The sequence below is a fragment of the Enoplosus armatus genome, chromosome 1 (assembly GCF_043641665.1).
Source record: "Enoplosus armatus isolate fEnoArm2 chromosome 1, fEnoArm2.hap1, whole genome shotgun sequence".
NCBI classification, from domain to species: Eukaryota; Metazoa; Chordata; class Actinopteri; order Centrarchiformes; family Enoplosidae; genus Enoplosus; species Enoplosus armatus.
This window is the reverse complement of record NC_092180.1, coordinates 30509411-30533426: the sequence shown is the minus strand read 5'-3', so window position 1 is coordinate 30533426 and position 24016 is coordinate 30509411. Positions and strand designations below refer to the sequence as shown.

The 24016-nt window shown below is 45.0% G+C and overlaps 1 protein-coding gene across 1 annotated transcript in view; it reads left to right on the top strand.

Annotated features, from left to right (window-relative positions):
* Window positions 1-1268: 1268 nt before the first annotated feature.
* Window positions 1269-24016, top strand: part of ano1a (anoctamin 1, calcium activated chloride channel a) — a 41061-nt gene continuing 18313 nt past the window's right edge. The window contains exons 1-7 of the mRNA XM_070911845.1: window positions 1269-1732; window positions 8486-8643; window positions 15130-15477; window positions 19025-19123; window positions 20146-20297; window positions 22848-22902; window positions 23378-23429. Coding sequence (XP_070767946.1) covers window positions 1531-1732; window positions 8486-8643; window positions 15130-15477; window positions 19025-19123; window positions 20146-20297; window positions 22848-22902; window positions 23378-23429 — 1066 coding nt within the window. The 5' untranslated portion in view covers window positions 1269-1530. The remainder of the gene's footprint in view (window positions 1733-8485; window positions 8644-15129; window positions 15478-19024; window positions 19124-20145; window positions 20298-22847; window positions 22903-23377; window positions 23430-24016) is intronic.

The following is a 24016-nucleotide window of genomic DNA, read 5'->3' as shown; positions in this document are numbered from 1 at the left end:
TGAATAATATGTGGTGGTGGGGTGGGGGGGGGGGGGGGGGGGGGGGGGGGGGGGGTTAGTGTATTAGCTCTGTGGCATCTACGGGATTTAAATGCTCATTTTTCATTCAAACGGTCCCTAAAGGCGGCCGGTTTGTAGCGTGGATGTACCGCGCTCACCGCGTCTTTCCCCTCGGGGCAAGGAGCGCGTCCTCGCCGCTGACAGCGGCCGGTGGTGAGCGACCGGCTGAGGAGAGAAAGGGAATGCAGCCAGTCACTGAGGGCAGCGTTGCTGTGTGGAGGCGATGCTCTCCACGTGCTCGTTGAACATGTACACGAACCTGCGTGTTTGAAGCGCGTGGTGCCGCTCGTGGTGGAAAGTAGTTAAAAATTTCGGCAGGTGCCTGCGCGCCCTTTCTTCTCCCTTCGCCGCGCGCGCGCGCGCGCGCTGCTTGTGACATGGGTCCGCGCGACCACTACAAGCGTTCGCTCGTGGGCTCGGATCAACTCGCGCCCACTGGAAGAACCCAGCGCGAGTGGGCGGCACCAGCTGGCGCAGTGATTCTGGAGAGCTGGAGAACAGTGCTGCGTTCACGTCCCCATAGGAAATGACGAGGCCCGCAAGCCTCGCGGGTGAAAGCAACCGGGGATGGTGTCACTCAGCGTGCGCCCACTGCTGAGCAGCTTTCTATGTGTGACAAGCGATGAAGCCCGCCGTACCCCCATCGTGAGGGACGGTGTGGGTTCAGCCAAAGTCCCAGCCCCAGTTTGTTTTGCTCCATCTCATGGAGCCCGCTGTTACCATCACATCCAAGTATCTGGGAGTGGGACTTCCCTTACTCTCACCACGACCAGCCTAGTGCATCATCAATCATTAGTCCCACTTTCGCTAAAGCAAATGGGTGTTCGAGTCATTTTCGAGCAGTAGAATTACATCATACCAACTGCTTGGAAAACCTCAACAAAGGTGAGATCAAGCCGGTTAAACGTCCCCCACGTAGAGGCGCAAACGTGATCATCAAAACTCCACTCCACAACTCCTCAGCGTGTGTCACCTGGGAGCGGAGGGGTTGGGGGGGGGGGGGGGGGGGGGGTTGTGGGCCAGGTAAGGCAGAAGAAGAAAAAAGAAAGAAAAGCCCGCATGTCCATGTTTTCCCTGTGGGGAAATGAATGCAACATCATTGTAGACCGTTTGGGCACGATTTTCGGTGAGCTCCCTCTCGCGCGTTATCACTCCTGCGTGTGTGTGTGTGTGTGTGTGTGTGTGTGTGTGTGTGAGAGAGAGAGAGAGAGAGAGGGAGAGTGAGTGGATAATCTCATTTAGACGGTGATCGTCCTTCACACACACACACACGCACACACACGGAGGAGACGCGTGTTGAGCGCACGGAGCGGGTCTCATTCTGACAGACGGTGTCATGGAGGCAGCATCTCTTTAGACCTGAAACAGCGCCCGCCACCCTCCCACCGAGGCGAACGCCGGACTCCGTCGTCGCTTCGCTTGGACACACATCAGCGACCCGGAGAAGGATGAACAAGTGGTAGCGTTTCCATGCAAACAGCGCGGGCGGCTGCGAAGCCACGGAGCACACGGAGGGCTAGTGGATGCTGTTGCAGAGAGAGCGGCCGCACTGTAGATCTGCTCGGATCTCCGCGGGAGCCCCCCGAGCGCCCTTTGAGCCGAATGGAGCGACGAGGTGATGGAGGTGAGGCGGCTGGGAGCTCAACGCGGCTCCGCGGTGCGGAGGAGCCCGGTAAGAGCCCGCTTTCAATTCCCGCAGAGGTGTCTTTACCAAGCGTTGGCAAGAAACGCTGGGAACGTGATGATGATGATGATGATGATGGAGGGGAGAAATTTTGAGCTTTGCTTCTGTTTGCACTCTTATTTTTCTTATTAGTGAGATATGTCCTTAAACTGGCTCTGGTTAAGGGACCCCTATTTTATCATTGCATATACACTGACGACCCCCACACCCACAGAAAAAGCTACTTTAGCCTACTTTAGTAGTCTTTCTGTATATTCTGTGTATACATTATACTCATTGCATGAATAACAATAACAGTGCAGAAAAACAATATAACTATTAATTATTAATTAACTACTTTATAATGAACTTAATACCTGCAGGAAGTTTGTGTAAAACTGGCAATGTGTATAAAATAATAATAAATTTCCTGTGGATATTACAATGTATCAGATGATTTTTTTTTTTCTCTTATATTTGTAGGAACACAGTTCTATTTTCTTTTAATTTCACTATCGTACTATAGTCCAATATTTACACTAAATGAATAAATAAAGACGTAAACTTCTAAAATAACCCTTAAATGTAGCTGTCTTCTTTACAGAAATGAATTAAAATGCATGTACTCTTACACCCTTAAAATCTAGAGCGCTTCATGACACTTCATGGGGGGGGGGGGTCACAGGTTCGGAACCACTGGACTCTAGGTGGGCTGTCGCTGCCGATGTAACGCGCATCAGATTCAGCCTTTTTACACGGAGAAGCTGACGCGATGGACTGCCATGATGGTCCTTTGTTGTTTAGACGTTTCCCAGCCTCAACCTCAAAGGGATAGTTCAGATTTTCTAATAGCCTACATGCATAATATTTGTTTCACTCCACGCTGTAGCTCCGCTGGCTTCAACCGGGCCTCGAGGGAAATGTGCAAGTGTGAGTTAGCGTTCCAGACGCTGCTTCGGATCGTATTTCCTCAGCTGTGGCTTAAAGACGCGAGGCTCCTTGCATCGTGTTATCGCAAGAACAAGCTCAGAGCCATCGTGTCTAAATTGAGAAGTAACAAGTGGAACGTAACTGACAGATCTCTGTCAGAGTAAAGTGATTGTGGTGAACAATGTCCGCCTCACCTGATGAGCCAGCCTCTGACTGCGTCAGTGCTGCGCAGGTGCAGGTGCTGGAAACACAAAAAAACAAAACAATTAGCTGAAAGGCTCCATTGGAGCTGAGGGGAACCATAGAGTCGTAATTCTTTGTGGGCGACACCTTTTTACATCGCATGTCGTCATTTCATCCGTTGCTAACATGTAAACATATTTATTAGTGCCGCTTTAAACCCACAACAACCGTTTAAATCAATGTTGAGATGACGCCTTGTGAGCTCATTGTGAGCGGAAGCGCTGATTCATAGAATTGTGCGACACTCTTTTTTTGTCACGTGTGATGTGAGTATTTGTGGTTGACATGTACAAACTGGGGGTTGACGGCAGTGTTGACGCACTGTCAGTTCACATCGCATCTCAGGATCAGCGCTGTCAACAGATGCCATTACGTCCTTTGTTTATTTATTTATGACGCCTTCAGCGTGAAACCTGACCCCCCCCTGTAACGCTGGGCACGGCACAGGCACACTGGAGGTCAGTCCACAGTCCATATCATGGCATCGTACTACACACTGGGTGACAGTCATGGTTTTGACGGTCATGGAAATGTGACCCATGACCAGGTGACCAGGTTAGTCAGTGGGACACCTCCAACGAAAGGGATAGAAAAGCTCTGATCTGCTGCGAGTTTGCATCACAAGGAACCTAATAATGGACCAATACGTACGATCATTAATGGATAGAAGACAAATACTACACATAGAGCCTATATCCCAGTAAGAAATGGGAAAACATTACGCAAGTTTAAACTTTTTTAACAGTGGATGGTTTTTATAATTCCTGGCGTGTTGATCGGTGTCCCGAGGTTTAACACCGGGGGACTTCAACCGGTCAGCTGGATATTTAATCAGCAGGTGTTGAGACTCACTGGATGTTTAATCTCTGCTCTCGTTGGCTCGCACGTCAGAAACTGACGATTTCCAATACCCAACATACCTAACCTGCCATCCATGCTGAGACGCTGATTTTGCACATTTAAGTGGACACGATAGAATAGAATGGCAGCGACAAAATGTGCGCGCACAGCCAAGTCATAGTGGTAAATGTTGATCTACAGTAAAAACATCACGTTGCCAGAGTCAATCCAAGACCCATGCTGGGTGCCGCCTGTCTAGGCTCTCTGCCAAGGCATTTGGCAGATGATATCAAGTCTGGGCTGTGTTGTTATGGAATACCTGTATCTACATGTGATAAACACCATAAATATATCTATTCTATATTAAAACATATGTATTCTGATTGTGGAAACTTATAGGACTTTTCCTGTGGCAGCGCCGCGCAACTAGCTCAGAGCGCCATTACCCTACTGTACCAAGGGCTTCATCTGTGCGACGAAATTTGCGTAATATTACGTAAAATACTGTACAACATGTCATTTGGTGAAAGGTGCGTGCTTGGGTTTGGATGAGGTACGGAGTGCAAGTCAGACCTGCCACGCCAGACATGTAGCGTCAAGCTCGCCTCAGGTATTTCAGTCAGTGCAGAAAGTAAACAAGCCTGTTCTGTTCTCTCATGCTTACTGTACACTTCACCTGAGACAGTATTTCCTCACCCCATCGCTCTCTGTCCTCCCCCTCAACCTGCAGCTTGCAACCGTGCAACAAGCCCCCATACCAAGCGACAGTATATGTTGTTTGTATAACGTTTTCCCGATCTGGCTATGGTTTATTATATTTTATTAGGCAACTAATAAATGACTACCATACACTAGAAGACTTTGAGTTTTAGTCACAGACTATAAGATTTTGCAATGACTGGAGATCTCGCAGGGTCGCTATTTATAAGACTACAACTAGATTCCTACATATATATATATATATATATATTGGTTCTATATACAGTCTATGACTATGACCAATAAAGCTTCTTTCACCATACAGCTCAGTTCAGCAGTGAGTTCAGCATCAAGTGTCGTCTCAGAGTTGACATAACGCATATATTAGGGAGTGCAATTAGCTGATAATTAGCCACCGTCAGTCATGAATACACACATTATTAAAATATTAATCAAACCAATAACTAGCAGCAGTGACTGCCAGACAAGCTTATCATACTTAAGCAGTTACCTAGCGTTTCCGTAGTGGTGACAAAACGTTAAAAAAAAAAAAATATATATATATATATATATATAAAAATATATATATATATATACATATTAGCAGTTTCCATTAAACTAAACCTCCCTGCGCTCTCGGGGGAAAATATTACGCCAAACTCACTTTAAGAAATAATCAAGAACGGTTGGTTGGTGGATCAGATACGCGCCAAATTAAACACTGACTCATAACACTGTTAATTCACCGTCTGTCGTGTGTGTGCGATGGTGTTTGAGTTTTACCAAAGCAACCTCCCGGTTTGCTGCTTCCTGTTTGGAGCTGGAGAGAGTGCGTGCGGTTGGTCGTCGACAATGTTCACGTCAATTAACTTCACAGGACTAAAAACAATAGTAAACAAGTTTGATTTTGATCGGAGCGTCGAGACGAGAAAAAAGACTGACTTGAGACTTAAGCTTGAACTGAGTTTTAAGACCACCTCGCACCAAACGATCCGAGACTCCAGCAAAACAGCAAGTGATTTTATTCCGACATTGGAAATTTGTCTGCGATTGCCTGAAATTGTTTGAAAAGTTGTTTGGTGTAAGGCCGGCATTAAGCAACTTGGGGAAGATTAGGGAAAGACTGTGGTCATGGTTAAAAGAAACGAACGTTAACTGTTGGATGTGGACTGCACATACACTCTGAATCCTTTTCCAGCCTTGTTCCTCAGAGGTTCTTCCGGCAGTATCACAGCTTTGCGCTCCTTCTGCCTTCGCTTCTGAGGGGAGGACAGTCAGAATGTGCGCCGCCACAGAAGGAAAGCACAAACACAGGTCATTTAAGTGTCTGAAGCTGGTGCAGTTTTTCTCTTTCTCTTTTGTCTCTTGGGTTTCATTGAAGGCTTTTGCTTCATCCACCACTTCGGGAGCCTATGCTTGGTCGTGCGTTGCTGGTAATCCGGTGAGGGATCCCGTCTCAATGCAATAGCAACTCCCACTGGCCAACAAGCAGAGTTAGAGGTAGCCTTCTAATGTGTTGGCTCCTCGTACCAGCAGGTTCAAGAACAACACCTTTTTAATTAACATTCTATCGTCCGTGTCTTCTTGCATTAGTAGGACCCGGTTTTTGCTCATTGATGGTGACAATAAAGACGGCACAATCCGGATAAAATGCTGCTGTAATTAAGGGACAACAAGCATGGACTGCTGTGTGCAGTAAACCGATGTCGCTTCTAAGGACTTGAGTATTGAAATTCCGAAACATTCTTTCAAAGATACCTCTTAATGCTGTTTGTAGGCATCTGTATCCACCAACATGACGAAGCTGTCGAGTGCAGCTTTGAAGAGCCACGCAGCAGTGGCGCGGTCGTGTGTTTTAGCCCATTAACTACAAACCACTCCACCAGCAACACTCTTCTAGGTTTTCCTGGAAATTGAGATTCAGACAGTCCTCAACGGATTACCACTCGAACGGTTGCAGCCACTGACATGTAGCTGTGGGATTTTTGTTTGCCACACTGAGGAGAGATTAGATAACTTCTTATCATTAACATCGTACTATTTCAGTAAAAGCAGCAATTGAAATATTTCAATTTGATTACAAAGAGCATTGCAGCAAACTCAAAGCAGCAAAATGCATTTTAGTGGCACTCTGCCTTCAACACCACAAAAGCCAAAAGACCAGCAATACAACAACACTGCCATACTAATGACGAGTGACACAAACACGTATTGTGTTTTATTTCTGAATGATCTTTTCGAGTTCCTCGTTAATGAATTCGCGGTCCTTTTTGTTGATCTTACGACACACACGCACACTACCGTGGGTGCAGTTTAAGAAAAGAATTCCCGCAAATGAAAGGCATGCCTTAAAGGAATAGTGCAACATGTTTGCTAGAGAGTGAGATGATACTTGAGCTGGAGTCCGGATGTGGTTAGCCTAGCTTAGCATAATAACTTGAAGCAGGGGGGGAACAGCTAGCCTGGCTCTGTCCAAAGTTCAGAAATACGCCTACCAACACCTCTGAAGCTCACTTATGAAATAATGTTGTGTTTCATTTATGCAAACGTACTCAAACAGAAGTGTACAAACGTTATGTTGCTTGAACTGAGAGATGTCGAGATACTGCAAAAATATTGGGGCAGCTGTAGAGGTCAGACTAGCCGTTTCCCCCTGCTCCCAGTCCACATGCTAAGCTAAGCTAACCGCGTCCTGAGTCCGTGAACGTCTGTCACTCTAAGGCGGGAAGTGAACAAGAGTACTCATGTTGGGTTATCCTCTAAACAGCCCAGCATCAGGTGTTGTACACCCCCCGCGATCGTCACCCGGGGAGTTCCTTCAAATGAACTCATCTAAAGATAATGATGCAGCATAGAGTTGTCAAGCCAGTCCTGTAAGGGGCATGGTCCCTGTGGACCCCAACGTTAGGGGTTGCCCACCAAACATGAGATGAATATAATCGTCAGGCAACGCCATGAGAGTTGTGCCTCGCAGTGTGCGATGAGCAGTTACTACAAACCCACCCAGATGAGGCACATTAAACTGTGGTCCGTAGGACGGTTCCCTTCTGAGCTTTCATTCATTAAAGATATCCGTCAGAGTTGTTGGAATGATTATTTCCTTTGGGATTCAGACAATTAACTGTGTGCTCTCAGCTTACTGCTGCGTGAGGAAGGCGTTCCCTGTTGAAATATATCCGTGTCAGAGAACACCGCCTTGTAAGTCTTTTGGGGATATTGTACAGTTTACAGAACGACAGCTCACAATATAACAGTCGAGCAAGCGAGGCGTCTTTATCGGTATCCATGGTGACAGCTGTTTCCTGTCAACGGCGGAGAGCGGCGAGTGTGTCCCGCAGCTTTATCTGTTTATTTCTACCCTTCCTTAATGCAGAGAGCCTTCTGCAAGCCGCGAGTGTGGCTTTTTCACGTGGCGAGACGGTCCGTAGTGAAGATCATGGACGAGGAGGGAGCGGAAAAAAGGGCCTCACCCCGTGTTCAGGGGTTGGATCCAAATGTGTGCGTCCTTGTCCAGACTTGTGGACTGAGCTTTTGTGGGGCTTTCTGTCACCCATAGCCTACCGCGATTAGGTTCAAGAACCAAATTGTTTCCATGGAGATGAACTGAAATTCCTGAACCTTACACCCCGTCTCAAAGCCTTTTTTCTGAAAGGTTCGTAACAATATTGATGTTGGCAGTTCGTGCAGGATATGCGGAGGGGACGTAGTATGACAGATACGGTTGGTCGGTAACAGAAGCGTATGGTGTAGTATTGAGTGTGATATCTTTACGGAGTTAGACAGCCTCTTCATCTTCAGCCTTCATCTCCAGCTGCAGTTTGAACCAACAGGAGAGTTCTGCTTCACCTGCACAACGTCACTGCAAGAGTCACCTGTCATTGTTTTACGTCTTCCACTTCCAGTTTATGGGGTCCTCTTTCAAGTCTGGGGGGTCTTTCTGCGTCGGAGAGGGCGGCTCCTTATGGGGCCAGTCGTCTCATAATCCGTGCATGGCTCTGGAAAATGGGCTGTCCTCGAGATAACACACATGGCTCTCTGTTCCCCTCCTAGGTTCTCCTCCCCAGGCTTGTGAGCACTCAGGCAGCCCGCAGCAGGAGGAGGAGCCCGCCGTGATGAGGAGGAGTGACCACTACCTGCCGGTCCCTGGCGAGGAGAAGAGCCTGGGTGTGGACTTTGCCAACACCAAGGCCAGGAGCAATGAGTCCATAGTAAGACACTACATATATGCTACATGCTGCTGGGTTATGGCAGGTGGTGTAGAGCAACGACTCGGCCGCCGATCAGTGAAATGTCTCTAATGAATGTAGCTGAGGTCAAATAATAAAGCATATAGGATGCATGTTTTCCCACTACTGATGACCTGATCTGAACTGATCTAAAAGGGAATTAGATATTAGATGTTTTAATACTTAAAATTCTATTAATATAAGGGTGTGAAACAGGACACATATGGGCCTGCAGAGTTCCATTATACTCCGAGTTACATCCAATTTGCTGTCCTCAAAGGCTGTTGAATAGAGTGCTGGATGTCCACGCCACAAGGTGGAGTTTGTGAGTTGTGGTGATGTTAAATCCTCATAATGAGCTCCAAAACGAAGACAGTACGAGTTGTGTCTGCAGTGAAAGTTGTGACCGTGAAAACAGTAGGAGGAAGGAAGATTTTGTGTGTGTGTGGGGGGGGGGGGGGGTCTTCTGGTGCAACTTTTTACAGCATTCTGGAAATGTTGGGTCCATAAGTGGTCCATCTACTGAGGTAAATAGGAAACGTCCTGCAGGTGAAAATGCATGTGTGTCGGCAGCGCGCCTTCTGGCTATGTGGTGTGTGTGCGATCCAGGGGTCATGGGAACAGGGGGCATGCTGACTGTCTGACTGACTGACTGACTGACTGACTGACTGTAACCGCTCGAGGCGTGGACAGGCGTCTGCCGCTTTGACAGTCGCCACAAGCACATTCATGCCTCTTTGGGAGAATTTTCTGTGCGGGAGCCTGAGTCGTAACTGCGCTCTCAACTTTAACCATAGGCAGTATATAAAGATGGCTGACTCCCTAAAATCAGCTTAGGTCCATTCGTCTATGAAAAGGTTCCTCCGGTCTAATCTGTCAACACATGCAGTATATTACACATATGCAGCTTTTCGCAGTATGCCCCTGCTTGGACTGATGGTCTCGTAAGAAGTAATTACAATCCAAGGGAGGCTGTTGAGATGGATTTTAATTAAAGTTTAGTGCCTGTTAGGGAAATGTATTCATTAAAATCTCATTGACCCGTACTGTGCACACACTGTGCACTGTACACACACACACACACACACAAACAATTTGTGCACCTGCTTGCACAGCAATGTAGCAAACAATAAAAAAAAATCGAATGATTTCCTCAAGAAAACCCCCATTGACAGCAATTGTATCATCCAGTCCATTGCGTCAGTGTTGTCCACGCTGCTTTGGGCTTTTGCATGTGCTTTCATATTCACCCAGCGTCAGGAGGGGGGGGGGCAGGAAGTTATTTGTTTGACATGTTAAATGAGCTCTTGAAGAATAGCGATTGTGAAGAGTGCAGCTCTTAACTCGACAGCGTTTCCATTATCATGACAACCAGCACAAGAAACAAGACTAATAGTTCATACCATCTCTGCTGACCCCTAAAAGCTGCAATGTTCATCCCACCTCAGGTTTGTCCTGAGGGCCGTGCCGAGAGGAAAAGTTCACGGGATTACTGAAATGAAAAGCGTTTGTCTCCTTGGGAGCTCGAATGTGCTCTGCAATTGAAGTTAGATCATGAGATATCGCCTGCGCAAAGCTGACATTTTGCCTCTGGTGTGGTGCTAGACAGGAGTGTCCAAAATGGGAAGTGTCCGTGGCAAAGTTAAATGCGGGCCTTACAGCTGCGCTGCACCACGTTTATTATAGCAGCTTTATAAGCTGATAATAAGTCATTGCATTCCCTTAATCACGACTAACATGTCTCACCATCCTCGCGTTATCTAGTCTTCGCGGTCTATTCAAGTCTGTTTGATAATGGGCTGTCATTCTTGGCCTCGAGGGAAAGGCGTCACGTTGAATTTAAGTTTGATATCTTTAAACACATAAATATGAGCACAATACACAATCGGCTGACTTGAGACAATATGATCATTAAGGTGAGTCATGTGTGCTCAAATTACAGGATAATTAAATCGTGATCTTGAGATATATTTGTGTAAGTTTTGGTTCCAGTTTTGGGACGGTGGGATCACTTACTTGGCGATGTAAGGAAGCTGACCATGCAGGCATTTGTGGTTTTATTATTACTGTGAACAGATGTCTTTGGAAACACTTTCTACTGAAGAAATATAGTCACTATGAAAACGGTTGACATAGCTGTTGCACTTTTTTTATCAAGTTTTTTTTAATGTTGTGAGCATCACGAATTAAATTCCATGCACCTCCATAGATATCTAAAAACTCCGCCAAATAAAACCACAACTGTGAGAATTTTTTTTTTTTTGGGGGGGGGGGGGGGGGGCGATTTGGGTGAACCCACCCTTTAAGTTACCATTACCCTTCATGTTGGCTTTGGGAGAAGCATGCCAGATTTATTATCGGCGCCGTGGCCTCACAGGTTTACTGAAGTCCGAATTCCACAGCAACCTGCAGAAACGGACTGTTCCAGCTGCTTCATACAGCTGACTGCTGCTGTGGAAAACATTATTGACTTGAAAACTGCTGGGGTTGTCTCAGCCTTGAGCTTATTATGGCTCAGAAATGTGTGTGTGTGTGTGTGTGTGTGTGTGTGTGTGTGTGTGTGTGTGTGTGTGTGTGCGTGCGTGTGCGTGGGTGGCTGTGTGCGTGGAAGCCCAGAGGAGAGGAGAACCTCATTTCTCCCGGGTGGCTTGGTGAGAAAAGAGTTCCTATTGGTGAATGATGCATACACCACCACATCCTCATGCACCCTCTGAGAAATGACCTCCGACCCTTGCAGCTATGACTACTTCCTGTTGCGAGATGGCTGAAGATGAACTTTTGTGTGTGTGTGTGGGGGGGGGGGGGGGGGGGGGGTGAGGCTGGGGGCTATATACAGTACACACCAGCCCCTCATGATACTTCCTATCACACACACACAGTGTTCGGTGGCTGTAAAGAGGAAAAAGCTATTCATTTCAGTGTGACAACGCAACCACTGTGTCAATGTTAGTTTTGTGATTCATCGTTGATCTACGACCATGAGGGCAATTCACCGCCTGAGTTTATGACTATTTTTATGGACAGCGGACTGTCCGTACCTCAACATGTATCGCCATTGTAATTGTCTCTTTATCACCGTGTAAACATCAGTGTTGGATATCAGTTGCCTTTAATGCTGCCATAAATTCCCATACGCTGTCTTCAGACTCGCATTGCTCTCATTACGCACTGCATCTACTATCGGTGGTCACCTTTTTTAAGAACCTGTCCACACGTATTTTGCATCGTCTGTCTGACTGTTTCAACAAACAAACAGGACATTCAAACAGCTGATGAATTGTCTGTCTTTAACAGTTTATCTGCTCGGGAGCTCAGGGGACAAAGAAAATGTGATTCTCCACACTCTCTGTGCCTTGTGTGTATGTACCCTGCCGATTAGTAGTAGTTTTTATTTCGGCCACATTGGGGCAGCAGAACAACCTGTGAACAGAGCACTGACATCACCCGAGAAAGGGCGCTAGGGCGAAAGTGTTAGCAAACAGCTACCTAATTACACATCCGGAAGACACAGAGCAACACTGGCATTCATTTGGAGTCGCGCTTCTGTCCAACAAACGTCCAGAGGCCAACATTCACTCTCTTTTAGCTCTGTTTTTGGTCTCCACCAGCTCCTGAGAAACATATCTGGCTCTTTAGCTGCTAAATGTTCATCAGCTAGTCTCTAACTGAGCCTGTCCGCTGTTTGGTGCTCCAAAAGGCCGCCAGATAAATGAATTGTGTTACTTTGTGGTCACAAACCAAAAAGACTTTCGAACCACTGGTTTAATATATAGAAATGCACCGCATTTTAAAAAACGCAGCCAATATTTTGTATATAAAATCTTCATCTGAAGGTCAACTTGTCAATCCGTCTGTCAATGAATCAAGTTGTAGTGAGTAAGTAACGTAAAGTGGAAATACTCAATAAAGTACAACAGTGCGATTAGTAGTATCGTAGTAAATGTTTGCTACATTCCACCACTGCATCAGGTTAACACGGTCCCTGTGAGATGACTAGCATGATAGCCACTAGCATGGACCTCAACTTGTGTCTCTCTTTCAATTAGGTTTACTTGAAATGGAGCTAATTCAATTTTGTTTGGACATGAAATTCTACAGGAGGCTATTATGCAGCACATATTTCATTTTTAGATAGATGTTGGTGTTTATATAAGCCCACTGTTGTTTGGAGTCTATTTTTATGTCTATGCTCTATTTTTCCGTGTTGTGTTGACCTGATGTGATTTATCTGTTAAGAGTTTATGCAGGGTGATAAACAGCTCGCCTTTTGTACTGTGTGTCAACGTGACGGGGGGGGGGGTCAGAGGACGCAACTGAGGATCTGTGTGTGTGTTTGACGCACTGTCTGCCTCATGGTTAGACTGGACAATGTCAGGCAGAGGGGTGTCTTTTTCTGCAAAAATAAAAATCCAGCATTGTTGGTCGTGTTCCAGAGTGTTGCAGTGATGTAACAAGAAAGAAATAAACAATGAGTGTAGCCAAATATCCGTATTTCAGATAATTATGTATAAATATAAATAATTTAAAAAAAAAAAAGCAATGTTTTGCGAGGGTGTAGTTCTAGTCCTAATTGAATTCTAGTCTAAACCGTGCTGCAGCTGTCTTCAGCGTAGTAGTGGTACAGTACGTTTTGTGCTTTGAGCCCGTTCTGCGCATAACATCTCTAACCCCACATTCAGCCTCATGAGCAATAAAAGTGTACTGATGTATGAAAATAATGGGACGAGGGCAGGAAATGTGATCTCCCACTGTTCCAAATGACTCTTCCTCCTCTTCCTAAAGTTTTAATAAGCCGGACTGTTGAGAGCCCACATTTACTGATCGGGACGGTAATAATTGTGCCATCATTAACGTCTTGGGTGTGGAGGTTCATTCTTCATATCTGCAATAACATATTCTAAACTCAGGGTTCACTTACTGAGCTATTCCCCAATGACACCAGGGGTCTACGAGCACAGGATGTCAATCATCTGATGACATTTTTATCGCTGGCCATTAATGTCCTCTTCTAATGCTGCAGTATTACTTTGATTGACAGATTTTAAGTTGGTGGATCCTATCCTGTCACTGAGACACAGTGGAATGTTTTTGTTTTTTTTACTGTAGAGGCTGCTTGCAAAAAGATGGCCAAGCAATAGAAAGACGACTAGATTCATGCAGCTTCAGGATGACAGAAGAAGAAGAAGTATTGACAATGCAAAAGGACCTGCATGTGCATGCTTCGTCAAGAAATGGTTCCTCAAACAGGAGGAGATAGTTCATTTGTGCAGGGACGCTGCATATCAGTATATTGCAGGCTTTATAATCCGCAGCGTTATGATGGCATCGCCGAATATAAATAGACAGTGTAAGATTCATATCACTCTGTAGACGCTACTGGCTCTGTAGGTTAAATATTTCATGATACAGCAAACAGCGTGATTCAGGTATAGAAGCACATGTTTGTTGTATGTTGCTCCCTGCTGAACGAGATGCTGTTGCACTATGGCCATTATGTTCCCACTCAGTGTCTCTGAGGGCAGTAAATGGTGTCACACTGCAAGCGCGAAAGCGAATGGTCCATCAGGTGAAGATGTTGTCGAATATGTATAGCATGAAGTCAAGCATCAACTATTATCTGTTATCTCCTTCCCCCCTCCCTACCCACTGCTCTCACTCTGCCTATCAGCCTCCATCTTTCATTTTTCCCCACGTATTTCCACGACTACCGGCCAGGTCATCGCCATATTTGGTGCAGACGCAGTCTTCGTCCTCGGAGGATAAACCCCAATTCCTTTTTTGACCCCCTGACCTTTCCTCTCGCGCCACCATCTGCCTAACATTTCCAGCTATACACACAGTATATGTAAAGCAAAATCTAATCTAGGCATTGGATGGAGAGTCCAGTGATATTTATGCAGCATATTTAAGCTCCCCAGAGGATTAGCCCCATAACATTGTGGATGCACTTTTACTTCAGGAGAAACATTATGTTTTTAGTCCGACTGCTGGCTTAAAAACTAGCTAAATCATTCCAGTGTTCATCTCTTCAAACACTGTTGTGAGGTGTAATGCATATTGCATCCTGTACTGGCTGCTAATGGGTAGCGTCTTCAGCCTCAGATGTATTTGAGATTTAAATCCAATCCTTGGAGTTTGATTGAATTGAGTTTGAATTGTATGTTTATGGGTGGAATATGTCTCCCTCTGGGACAATAAAGGCCGGTCACCAACAGGCTTGTCAGTCTTAGTTACCCAAAATATGTCTGATAACCCACAACTGCCAAATGCACGTGTGAGTTTGAGGAAGTTATGCTGGTAAAAGGCTCTCAGGTTGAATTCCTCAGAAAGGGACTGCAGCCATAGTGATCGCCAAAAATGATTGCATGTGACAGAAAAGTCCCTATCTGCAAAATCTGAATAAACTGGCACATCTCACAGTGTTTCGAAACATGTGCAGTGATCTATGGTATTTTGTCTTGCTTCTAGCCAATGAAAAACCTGTACGCGGATGACGGCTCGCCCCTGCATCCGCGGCAAGGCCCGTACTTCTCTGATGGGCGGCGGCGGGTCGACTACGTGCTGGCATACCACATCCAGAAGCCCAGCAGCATCCGGCGCCGGTCGTCCAGGTTCGGGGACAACAACTTCATCCGACGTCTCCGACGCAGCCTGAGCATGAGGAGCAGCCGGGCCCCGCTGCAGCCAAAGGAAGACCCGGAGGTCGCCGCCCAGGAGCAGCGGGCTGACTACCATGAGGATGACAAGCGCTTCAGGCGGGAGGAGTTCGAAGAAAACCTCCTGGAGACGGGGCTGGAGCTGGAAAAAGACGAAGGGGTGAGAAGCGGGGAGGGATTTAGAGTAGGAAAACTGTAGACCTGAATGTGATGTTGTGTTTTGATAAATGACATTAGCAGCCCTCACGACTTTATAATTCTTCTACTGCAGTGTAGAGCTAGAATTCATTCTTTTCATTCTTCATTCAAGTCGCTTTTTTTGTGGCGTTTTTCTCACAGTCGACATAGAGCGAGGCAAAGACAGGACAAGACAAAGCGAGGTATAATGTGCAGCAGGTCTCAGGGCAGGTTCAGCTCCTGTGACCGATAGTGGGGGACCTGAGAGTGACAGGACCGGTCCTCCTGGGGATTTCAATGTCCGTGTGTGAGAGAAAGATTTCAGTTCCATTTCTTTTTCTCCTCTGTCTCATGAAACGCTTGAGTTCAGCTTCGTTCCCTCTGAAATGCGGCTGCTGAACAGATCAATAAATCACTCTATTACGCTATTATCCCGAGCTCATGCATCAGGTGCATTTAGGATCGAAGTCAAGCAACAGTGCCAAGCATTGAATGTACTATTCTGTTGCTCTTCAGTGAGACCTATGTTGTCTGTCCACTGCACCTTTAATAAATGGGGGTTAAGCTGTATGAAAGGAGGTGAGAATAGTTCATTATGTTGTACATACGGGCTCAGCTTGAAGCTGCGCCTCAGTGTGTGATGCTGGGCACGGTCCCTAACAGAAGGTGCTCAGTGTGTTACATGAGCCTGTATGTGTGTGTGTGTGGAACTACGGAGATGTAAATCATTTCATCACTAAAACGAGTAAGAAGTCACGCTAGCAGCTCTGCGAGAACATGTCTAAAAATGATAGTGCTAGCAGATTGATGTCGAGCAGATATAATAAACCTTGTTGACCTTGTTGCTTTAGCGGGTTAGCGTGCAAACATTTGCTAATTAGCACTGAACACAAAGTGCAGCTGAGTCTGATGGGAATGTCATTAGTTTTGGTTAAAAACCGTAAAAAAAAAAAAAAGAAGTACGGGCCGCATTATATATTTGACCTGACGATGGTGCCAGATGTAAAAGTCAGCAGATCGAACGTATTCATACACTGGGAACCGTGAATGCCAATCCATGTAGTAGATCAGTCTTGACCAAAGATCTGAAACAGCTCCGAGGGAAAACCCAGCTGAATCTGGCGTGCATAGATAAAATTTCAAATAGAAAAAGACCCACCTCCTCACACCTATTTAGATTGTGGATGTCCCGATCAAGTAATTTAATTATTATATTTGATTAAGTATCTGATACCGAGTCCCTATCCGATACTTGTATTATTTTCCTAAATAATACAGTTGCACAGTGTACACTTCGAGTGCATTAAAGTTATTCAAATCAATCCAGTGTATGTGCCTGACAATTGAATAGTACGGAGAGCCCGAGTGGCCACAGAGAGAAAATGAAAACGCGTTCATTCTAGAAGAACTATGAGTTCGCAGTTGCCAAGCACAGAGGCCGTGTTGTGCGTGGCTCAGCTTACGGCTGTGTTGTTCTCGTGGTTGATGTGAAGAACAAACAGCCAATTATAATATTTTAATAATAGAATAACATCACATATGAGATTTATAAGATATATTAGATTTGATTTCAAACTGACTGATCTAAGTTGGTTATCTGTTGACAATCAGCTAATTGGTTTTGTTTAAGTTAATCCACATCTTTGAAGTGACTCCAGATCATTACTTTGACATTGATATGTTTATTTTTTTATATCTTTATCTCATCTAAACATGGATGTTTACAACACTATATTCCTGGTAGCTCTTGGTGTCATTGCTGTGTGTTTGCTGGGAGATTTGTTTTCATTAATGGAGGACAGGAGCTTTTGGTCATTTCTTAGTCACTTTCCTGTAGAGAAGGCGCATGGAGACAAATTGGCTCCTCACACAGTGAATCATCTATTAAACACTGCATGAGAAAACTGCAGCTGGATTCTTGACATGTTCTGATAAAGGCTTTTAGCAACTCACAGTGTAATAACTCAACATGTCACTGTCATTTAACCTGCACCCTATGGACGGTCTACGGAGGCTTTAGTGCACCTAGATCATTTTTACTTTCTCAGTGAATTGTTACGTATGGAAATAATGGATATGCAGTAATTACGTTTCCCTTGCCTAAGTCTATTATTTTCTTCTATCAGTACAGCATGTTTTTTTTTTGTGTTTTATCACAAAATACCATGGCCACCTACCAAAAGAAACAAAAAGCAGGAAACTGTGTTTGCAATTTTTGGTTTAATTGTCTACCGTATTGAACACTGTGTTCGGGTTTTTTCTGTGTGGACTGTTGGAGCATCTGCCAACATCAGTAAGCCACCAGAGTAGGTCTACAGTTATGCACATGACTAATTAAGTAGGCAATCAATAAGATAATTACTAATGATATTTTAAAATTAGTAATAAGGTATACATATGTCAGGTAGTAACAACCCAGAACAACTAATGATTAATCACAGAAGAAAAAGTAATCTCTTCTGTCCCATTCTATAACATGTTATATACAGACAAAGCTAACAATGCTGTATGCGTGGGTAAAGTAACAGAATAGTCATGCAATAAAGCATAGCTGAATTTAAATTGATTATGGACAGTGTATAACAGAGCAGATCAATAACAAGAGTTCTCATTAGCCAGCAACATTTTTTTGCAAATCCATTTAATGAACCGTGAATGTATTTACCCTTTAAAGAAATGAGTCACTGACATTCCCATATAATGGCTGTTTTTCAGTTCATAAATAGTTTCAGTCAGGATTTAGACCAGGGGTCATAGCACGTTATCTCTTTTTAGGACGGGATTAAGAAGACATTAAAAGGTTTGAAAGCTCTTGAAGAGATTCTGAGTTTTTAGTGGTTCCAAGTCAAGTGCTTTTAAGGTTAGCGAAGGTGTCCCGCAAGGGTCTAGTCTTGGTCCTCTTCAGTTCACTATATATACAATATGGCACACTCCAGCCTCCATATATTCAAATGAAATTCCTGTTTGCAGAATGTGAAGTACGTTCCGTACTTTTTGCCTGTTGTTGCCTGTTTATGTAAACCCCATTTGCCATATTCCTCTTCACAGAACATTTTGTATCACAGTCCTGCTGCAGCAACAGTTTCACTTCGTCAGCCATTGTGTATAATCAGCAGACGGAACAGACCATTTGAAGGTTCTATATTGAAATACATGGATTGCTTGTTATGTATTTCTGTATCCAGACGGGTCAGTGTGCCGGGCTGAAAGGTGTGAAGTGAGTCTGGCATTGTATGAGTGGTTTTACATAACAGTAGAGGCAGCAGAGGCAATCTCATATGCAGCAAAAAAAAAGACGCAGGTTTGTGCTGAAGTGGATGCAGAGGATTTTCCTGGGACTCTACCAGACAGACAGAGTTGCTCTGCCGGCTGGAATGTTTGTCCCCATATGTCAAATAATAATGTATTTAATAATGTATCGTCTATAGGGGTGGTTGATACGTTTTGGAAATGCATGAATCGTCCCATGTTTCTGCAAATGGGTTCATAGAGAATAGTATTTAAATATCCAAACCTTGGTTTTATTTCAGAGCAAGATCCCTGGAATTGGATTCTTGAAAATCCACGCCCCTTGGAGCGTTCTGTGTCGAGAAGCTGAGTTCATGAAGCTCAAGATGCCGACAAAGAAGGTAAACGGTCCTTTCTGTCAAATGCACGTTTACTGTAGCTTTTTCCTCGCCCAGAGGCGGACTAAAGCTGACTCTCAGAGCTGCAGTGCGGAGTGGTGAAAAGTGTGAAGATGAATGTTTCCTGTTCCTCTGTCCTTTGCATTCATGTAGCGTTGTAACACCCCAAATGAGGCCATTTTGTGATGGCAGCTCTTTCAAGCTTTCCAATGAGATTTTGACAGTAATCCAATGGGAATTCAAAATGCATGAGCAACCATCCGACATTTGCTAAGTGAGAGACTGTGCTGCGCAAACCCCACAGCAACAATCTACTTTACTAGTTAGTTGTTGAATTCAGAGGTGTCCGATATTGGCACAAAACATCTGCTGAAAAATAGCAACCGCATTGTTTGAGAGTGTTCACATGGGACTCTGCCCTAGAGTCCCATGTGAACTCTTAACTGCTTGTCTCCGGAGACAAATTGCAACCTCAACAGTCAGGATTTAGACCAGGGGTCATAGCACGTTATCCCTTTTTAGGACGGGATTAAGAACACATTAAAAGGTTTGAAAGCTTTTGAGGAGATTCTGAGTTTTTAGTGGTTCCAAGTCAAGTGCTTTTAAGGTTAGTGAAGGTGTCCCGCAAGGGTCTAGTCTTGGTCCTCTTCTGTTCGCTATATATACAAACAATATCTCTTCTCTTAATCTGGCCATTGTGAACCCACAGTCTGCTTTTGGTGCATTTCGAATCACTCTCATCAAACATGAGCTTGTTTTAAATGCTGACAAAACAAACTGCTATTTTAGAACTAGAACACAGAAGAGAATCCTGCCTACTGCCCGCTTTCAAACCTTTCGGGGCTCTCAAAGTGCCTTATAGATCAAGTCTCTGCTGGAAAAACTGGTACATTACCACTGCTCTCAGGTCACATGTAAATAACTGTTATTTTAACTCAATGGGCCCGCCTGTAAATACAGGATTAACTATATTCAGAGTCTACTCTAATTTACAGCTAAATGTAGTTCTTTTGCCTCCTCTGCAGGTTTACGATGTGAAACAAGGCAGTAATGTGGTGGAGAAGATCCGACTGTTCATTCACAAAGTCACGGCTCCGCTCCACCCGAAAGTAGACGCCAACCGGCCACAAAGCATGAAGTCCCTCTCTCACCCTTTCTCCAGAGAGAAGCAACATCTGTGAGTGAAATCTCGACCGACTCCCTGCTTTCAGTTGCAAAGACAAGACGCCTGAGCTGTTCAGAATTTTGACTCGGACACTAATCATTTGACAATAACCCAACCAAGCAAGCAGATTTTAACATTCTACATATTGCATTCCAGTCCACAGTATCTCATGTCAAGCTTTGCTAGCGCTGATTCTGCCATACTCATCTGTTTCGCCACGGCTGCTGTGGCCTACGCACCCAGCGAAATGCATTTAATCATATGAATCACGCATGTACACTGGGTCGACACAATCACACCCTGCAATCAACATATTGATCAACGGTACCACCACATCCCTCAAACATGCCAAGTCAGTCCTTTGTTTGTTTGTTTCGGCACTGATCAATATTCTGATATTCTGATGAACTGACAGACAATTATCACCCAGCCCTCTCTATGGCGTTCTTTACCCCCTCTTAGCTCATTGTTTTGGTTTTTCTGGCCTGCACTCCAGCAACAGCAGGCAGCGTCGCGGATCTGATAAACACCCACTGCACTCGGCCGGTAGACTAATAGCGTCTCTCCGTGAATGGAGACATTCTCTGAAATAAATATGGCCATGTGTTCAACTCAACCCAATTCAGTTTTAGCTGTGTCGCGCCAAATGATAACAGCCCATACGGTTAGCATGTGTGCTCAGAGTCTGAGTTAAACCATCAGTGAGCAGCAACATCGCAGACATGTGCCATGTCACACCTCACTCGAGGCATATCCAAGCGAACACATCCCCTACAACTACCGTAATAATCCCACAGCGCAGGGAGATATTTCCTTAACATACACCCTTAAGCGAGAGATCAAGGCGGGAAAAGCATCCCCAGCTGTTTGATGTAAGTTACTTCTCTGATTTTTTGCAAATCTGAAATCCGACAGAAGAAACCTTAAACTTTGCGAGCATTTTGTAATCGGAGCCGATGTAATTTTTTCTGCTTCATATCCAAGTTGAATTGGAAGCCTTTACCCGCAGAGGGGATTTCATTATTGAGACAGCACGGAGAAGTAACAACCACAGAGGTGTAAATTGGACTGAAAAATCACCCCACGCAAGCCTATCAAGCTGTCTGACTCCAGCATGGCAGGGAAGGCTGAAGCGTGACTCTCCTGCTGCATTCTGCTGGAGCTCCGATCCCTCAGCTTTCTCTCCCCCGAGGAAACGAACGCAGCTAGCCTGAATCACAAACGTCATTTGCATTTTTCTCAACCCCGTGTTGGAGGATTTTGAAAACAGCAAAAAAAAAAAAAAAGAATAAATAAAGCATGCAGACTGACTAATTGGATTAACTACAGACAGAAGTCATGGCTTCACCGATGCGTCCTGTTCAGCCCCAACAAGTACAACCACTTTCAAAGGCAGTGATCGCAGAAGAAGAAGAAGAAGAAGAATGTCTTTGCATAAATGTCAGCCTGCTGGGATGTATGGAGGAGAGAGTGGGCAGTGGGCAGCTATATTTACAGCTCTGACTAACAGCTAGCAGGGAGATCTCCCTCCACATCTTCTCCATCACTTAGTCTTCATCAGTTCCCTGGGATTAAGCCTAGTTACAGCTCACAATGTGAAGTGGTTTTCAAACCCACGTTAACTCAGTCTGTGGATATTAGACAGGATTCTACATTTAGGCGAGTCTTGAATTGAATTGTTACTCCGGGACTAAATAAATGACTAAATGAACCCCCAGGTCTAACTTTCAGATTGACGCTGTCTGTCAGGAGGCTCGGAGGACTGGTTTTTTTTTTTTTCCCACTTTTTCAGTGAAGACCAACAGGCACCACCAGCAGCACGAGCAGCCAGTGACTGACAGCAGCTGCCCACTCAGTCATCTTGATGAAATGCTTAGGGTTAGAAGTGCTTCTCTTCTAACAATTGCATTCATTCGTTCATTCGAGTGTTTCTTGTTTTCAACTCAAGAGGAGCAACTTGCGCTCTCAAATTTGCTCGTGCACCCAGGTGTTTTTGTCTCCCCGTGACACCTGCAGCCAACATATGGGACAGTAAATTAACACTGAACACATCACCAAAACGCTTCTCCTGCAATATCTGCCAATGGCGACAAGTCAAGTCAATGGAACACTTCGCCTCAAGGGGCTCTACAGTCTACTTTAATTTGTCCTTTGTTCTTACTGTGTCATTTATTAGAACTGAGGCAGCAAGTCTATTGTGACATGAAATCTTGTCTGGCGCAGCTTTAATCTCAGTTTGCTGTGTACCCGGCGGACGGCAAACGCCACGTTAGCATTATATTAAGAACATTAACAGTTTTGGGGAAAGGCAGTTTTTCAGCCAGCCCTAGTTTTATATAATCTATATATATAATAATATCCTGGAAGTTTATTATGTATCTTTTACCCAATGATGCCAAAATAAAACGGGCTACCCCAGCTTTAACTCTGCACAACTCTGTTATTCTTTCCAATGAAGTAAAGAAAGGCATATTATTAAAAGACACGCTGTGATTTTCAGTCTGCACTCTTTCTCTGGATCTGCAACATGTTTTGTTCTTTTCTTTTTTTTTTTTTTGCCAGATTCGATCTGTCGGACAGGGACAAGTTCTTTGACAGCAAGACCAGGAACTCAATAGTAAGTATTGGTTTCAGTGGATGAATGGGTGGCTCCACAGCCTGTGTATGATGTTATGATATTTCTGCATAGACCGAACAACACAGACCCGACACCCTGCGCTCTCCCTGAGCAGTAGGACCCCTCCTTCCGTGTGACTCTGGGAGTGGGCCCCATGACAAAACGAATACATTCTGTGAATCTGCGTCACACACACACACACACACATACACCCACACAACCACGCTTCGCGGTGCTCGACTAATGACTGGGTGATGTGATTGGCTTCTCGTTATTGGATGGAGCTCCCTCAATCAACGCAGTCGTCGGCTCCCAGCGGAGCTCCGGCTCTCATCAGCACAACTCTGTGTTTCACACTGAGATGATCAGCAGCAATGTTATACAATAAGACATTCCGCTCCCCCTCCTCCCTTATATTCTCGTATTTTATCGCTTATTGGCGTAGGAGTTTCTAATGTTTGTGTTGTGTCGTCAGGTCTATGAGGTACTGAAGAGGACAAGATGCACCAGAGCCAAATACTCCATGGGTAAGACCTCTGCCTGGATCAATCAATATGCAATTAATGCGGCTCCTCTTTTCATCGGGGTGTGGCGTAATTTACCACCACAGAGGAGTGCAGGGTGTGGGACCGTCTGTGCCATCGTGCCAAACGTCGGCTACCTGCATGCAACTGTGTTATCTATGCAATACAGTGTAACTGGTGGGGTTATTCATACCATGGCTATGTAACTGGCAGCTGGAGAAAATGTAAGGAATCTGTGCACGTTTTAAGAGGAAACGGAGCTCAAGGAGTGGTGGAGAGAAAATCAAGTCAAACAGACGATTTGTCGTAGTAGACAGCGTGCACAGAAGCGTTGCGGAACATTAAGCAGGAAAGGGAATAGTTCATTGGAACACGTCAGGATTTGATCAAGTCTAAACTTTTGTTTTTACGGGTCTTCGGGAGCTGAAAAAGGGTCGGATCGCGCGCAGTCGGTCAAAATGCACGTGCAGATATATTCCGTACAGTACAATGTTGCTAACAGTAGCGTTCTTTGCGTTTTAGCTTTTAAAGCATCATTCTGGTTCATCGAAAACGTAGGTCTTATTTTTTGTAGTTTCGGCCAGTTAGTG